The sequence below is a fragment of the Centruroides sculpturatus genome, unplaced genomic scaffold (genome assembly GCF_000671375.1).
Source record: "Centruroides sculpturatus isolate CEXI.00-Female unplaced genomic scaffold, Cexi_2.0 scaffold4131, whole genome shotgun sequence".
NCBI classification, from domain to species: Eukaryota; Metazoa; Arthropoda; class Arachnida; order Scorpiones; family Buthidae; genus Centruroides; species Centruroides sculpturatus.
In genome coordinates, this window is record NW_019388225.1 from 1 (window position 1) to 3341 (window position 3341).

At 30.6% G+C, this 3341-nt stretch overlaps 1 protein-coding gene across 1 annotated transcript; it reads left to right on the top strand.

Moving 5' to 3' along the window:
* The first annotated feature begins 228 nt into the window (after nucleotides 1-228).
* Nucleotides 229-2499, top strand: LOC111616831 (venom protease-like). Its single transcript, XM_023358186.1, has 8 exons — nucleotides 229-344; nucleotides 954-998; nucleotides 1145-1215; nucleotides 1293-1351; nucleotides 1420-1508; nucleotides 1676-1917; nucleotides 1997-2133; nucleotides 2212-2499. Exons 2-8 carry the CDS (start codon nucleotides 982-984, stop codon nucleotides 2386-2388), a joined length of 792 nt encoding a protein of 263 aa, XP_023213954.1. The 5' UTR covers nucleotides 229-344; nucleotides 954-981; the 3' UTR covers nucleotides 2389-2499.
* Nucleotides 2500-3341: the final 842 nt, after the last annotated feature.

Consider the following 3341-nt stretch of genomic DNA (forward strand, 5'->3'; position numbering starts at 1 on the left):
CTGCCATAGTGTGGCCGAGTTATCCGGAGTGCCGGGTTATCGAGAGCCGAGTTTTCGAGGTTCTACTGTATTGGCTTACATAGCTGTTTGTTACCTTGAAATGCACTATATATTTTTTAATTGTATAATTATTCTGTCATATGTTTATCGCGTAATGTAATATTATATGGTTAAATTCTTTTATCTCTTATTACTTTAATTTTATTTGTCACGCGACATTTCTATATTAATATATACACGGTTTTCTGAACTTTTGATTTATTTAGTCATTCTCGAGAGTTATAATATAGCTATTTTCTCTACCTTTGTTCTAGACGTGAAAGAATATCGGTACTTTTGTAAAGGTAAGCGTAAATATAGTCAGAGCATACGTAGGATCTGTTTGCTTATTATTAACATACCCACAGGTGTAACTATAATTTCGCACTGCACTTAAGGTTGGAGCGTGCAATATAGTTGACCGAGTTAAAAGTAGTGCTTTGTCAAACATTATTGAAATTACTATTTAATTACACACTGTTATATAATGTAATTATTATTATGGTTCACTCTTGTATTAATATTTCGACTAAAGGATGTCACATATCTTGCTGGGGGCGATTATATGAATTGCAATTATCCTAGCGATGTATTGTCTCTACCTCACTCACAAACACTCATGCTTGTGTATCTATGGATGTGGAACATAATTTAAAGCCTAAAAACTCCTGTAACTTTTGTCGAAATTTTTGAAACTTTGCACAGACCTTTCTATATTGGAAAATTGGGCTGATGCGGCACTTTAGAACACTGGCCGAGAAAGTACCACAACTCGTTGCTGGATTGTTTTTTTTTCTTTTTTATTTATATGCTATGATGTAATTAGCACAATTTGCTTATAGTAGCTAACATCATGAACGTAACGCTTCCATTTTGAACGTAATTACTCTTAAGAATAAATTTATTTATTACAGAAAATTTCAAAAACTTGAAATTTCAGCTATGGAAAGCTTCTTAAGGTGCGTTTTTTTTTTAAAAAAAAATTTTTAGTTTGAACTTATATCACTAATTCTTGTTATAAAGTAATAAAAATATTTTCTTTGTTATTGAATTTCAACTGTATTTTTTCTGTTTTCAAATCTGTTAAAATGCTCACAAACGACAGAGTTGGATTAATGCTTTTTCTAAGTGTTGAATATTACTTCTGTGCTTTTGAAAAAAATGAGAGTACGTCAGGTAGGAGTAGGAATATTAACTAATGTTTTACTAAGTAAAAAAATTAATTAATTGAAAATTTTTTTTATATATTTTAGTAATTGAACGTAGGATGATTGGAGGAAGGGTGGCAAAATATGGAGAATTTCCATTTCTGGTGAGTTTATAGGTGTAAACAGTTATGTTCCGGCTACTTTACTCATAAGGAATATTACACTAATTTAGGTAGCAATATTTGAAAAAGAAGAATTTCAGGGGTGTTTTACGTTAATCACATCACAAACATTAATAGGAGCAGCACACGTTGTAGAAAGGTATGTTTTTTTACTTTAATTTTTATTGGAAATTTCATCAGGAATTTTATTTTACAATGAATATTTTGATATAAATTTGGTTAACCAGAGGAAGACAGAATGCCAAAAACTGAAACAATTAGATATAACAACGATAAATTATTTATTTAAAATTCATTTTGATCTAGCTATGAAATTGAAAATTATTATGGAAGAATAGGTGACACTAACAAATATAAAGGGAGGAAATTGCTGTTTAGGAGTAAGATGATACACCCACGTTATAATTCAAGAGAGAATCACGATGACATTGCGGTTCTGATTGTTAAATATTATGTTGAAAATATATCTCCAATTACTTTACCTGGAAAAAACTTAAGATTTACTAATGGTTACGCCAAGTTTGTCGGTTGGGGAAACATTGGTTACAGTAAGTCTGCTATTTTTCTGTATTATTTAAAGTCAATACGACAATAAAAATAATATAAATGATATTTTATGTAATTTAGATGAAGAAGACGACACAGACATTCTACGAGTAGCGGACGTAATGTTAGTAAGGCCAAAACTCGTGGAACGTTTGTTTGACATAACTTTAACTAATGGAGTAATTGTAACGATGACGCCTGGGACGATCGCAATGAAAGTAAAGAAGTTATTACTCTTAACATTATGGTTATAGTTAAATGTTACCCTGTTATTTATGAAGTTTTATATCTTATAGGGAGATTCTGGCTCACCGCTGATCATCACAGATGCGGTAAAAGGACAAATTCTTATTGGCATTTTGTCTTCTGGCGGTACCAGAACTAACGAACCGGATATTTACATGTCAACCAGTTTTTATTATGATTTTATACAAAGTCGCACCTTTGGACGTCTCAAATATTTAGAGATGTAGAATTAAAATGATTTTGTGTTAGATAACTTTATTTATTTATTTATTGTATAAGTAAAACGTTAAAAAAGGCTCACGTTAAACTTGGATATGATTCAGTTTACTCTAGGTAAATTTACTCTACGTAAATTGAGTCATATTCTACTCTTAAAACTGTCTTATTTTCCTTTTTATAATAATTAATAATATAAAAGTTATTTTTTTACACTTTTACTGAATTTACTGTGTTTTTTTAGTCTGTCCGTCTAAAAAAATCTGTACATGAATTTTCTACCACTTTCTTATTTTCGATTTTATTGAAACTTAGTACATATGTATTCCCTATGAAAATAGGATTTTTGCAAACAATTTTAAGGTAGTAATGGCCGAACGCCGTTTCTGTAAAACGTTTCTTAAACGTTTGACCTCTGTAATAATCCTGTGTTCTTTTATTCTTTGTTGATAAATAGCGTTAAAATATCTGACCACAGAGCTACTTGTTAAATAAACAAACGTCTTATCGTAGCCCCCAGGACAATGTCGGTAAAAGATAGCGATTCTTTTGTTTTGTATGCTTTTATTCGTCTCTAGTAAAGTCAGAAACATCCGATTTTTAACATTATTTTGAAAAATCGTTTAGGTATTAGATACGTGAAGAAATCACGGCAAATTCCACATTGCCCGCTTGATACTCAAGTGATACAAACAATCGGTATTCATTGATGTTATCCATTCAGCTTTGGTAGGCCTGTAAATTATTCAAGTTCCTTTTAATAAACTAATTAGTCACTCGTATAAAATTTTTCTTTAATCTGCTTCTTTTATAACGTAACATTTAAATACATCAGAAACTTCACAGACAACAGTGGTTGGAATAAAGTGTTGTAAGATCCAAAAGGCATTTCACCTCAAATTAGCATTCTGATTAAATTTTTCTTCCGAAATTGTCTGTGTAAGCATTGAATTTTCCTCGGAAG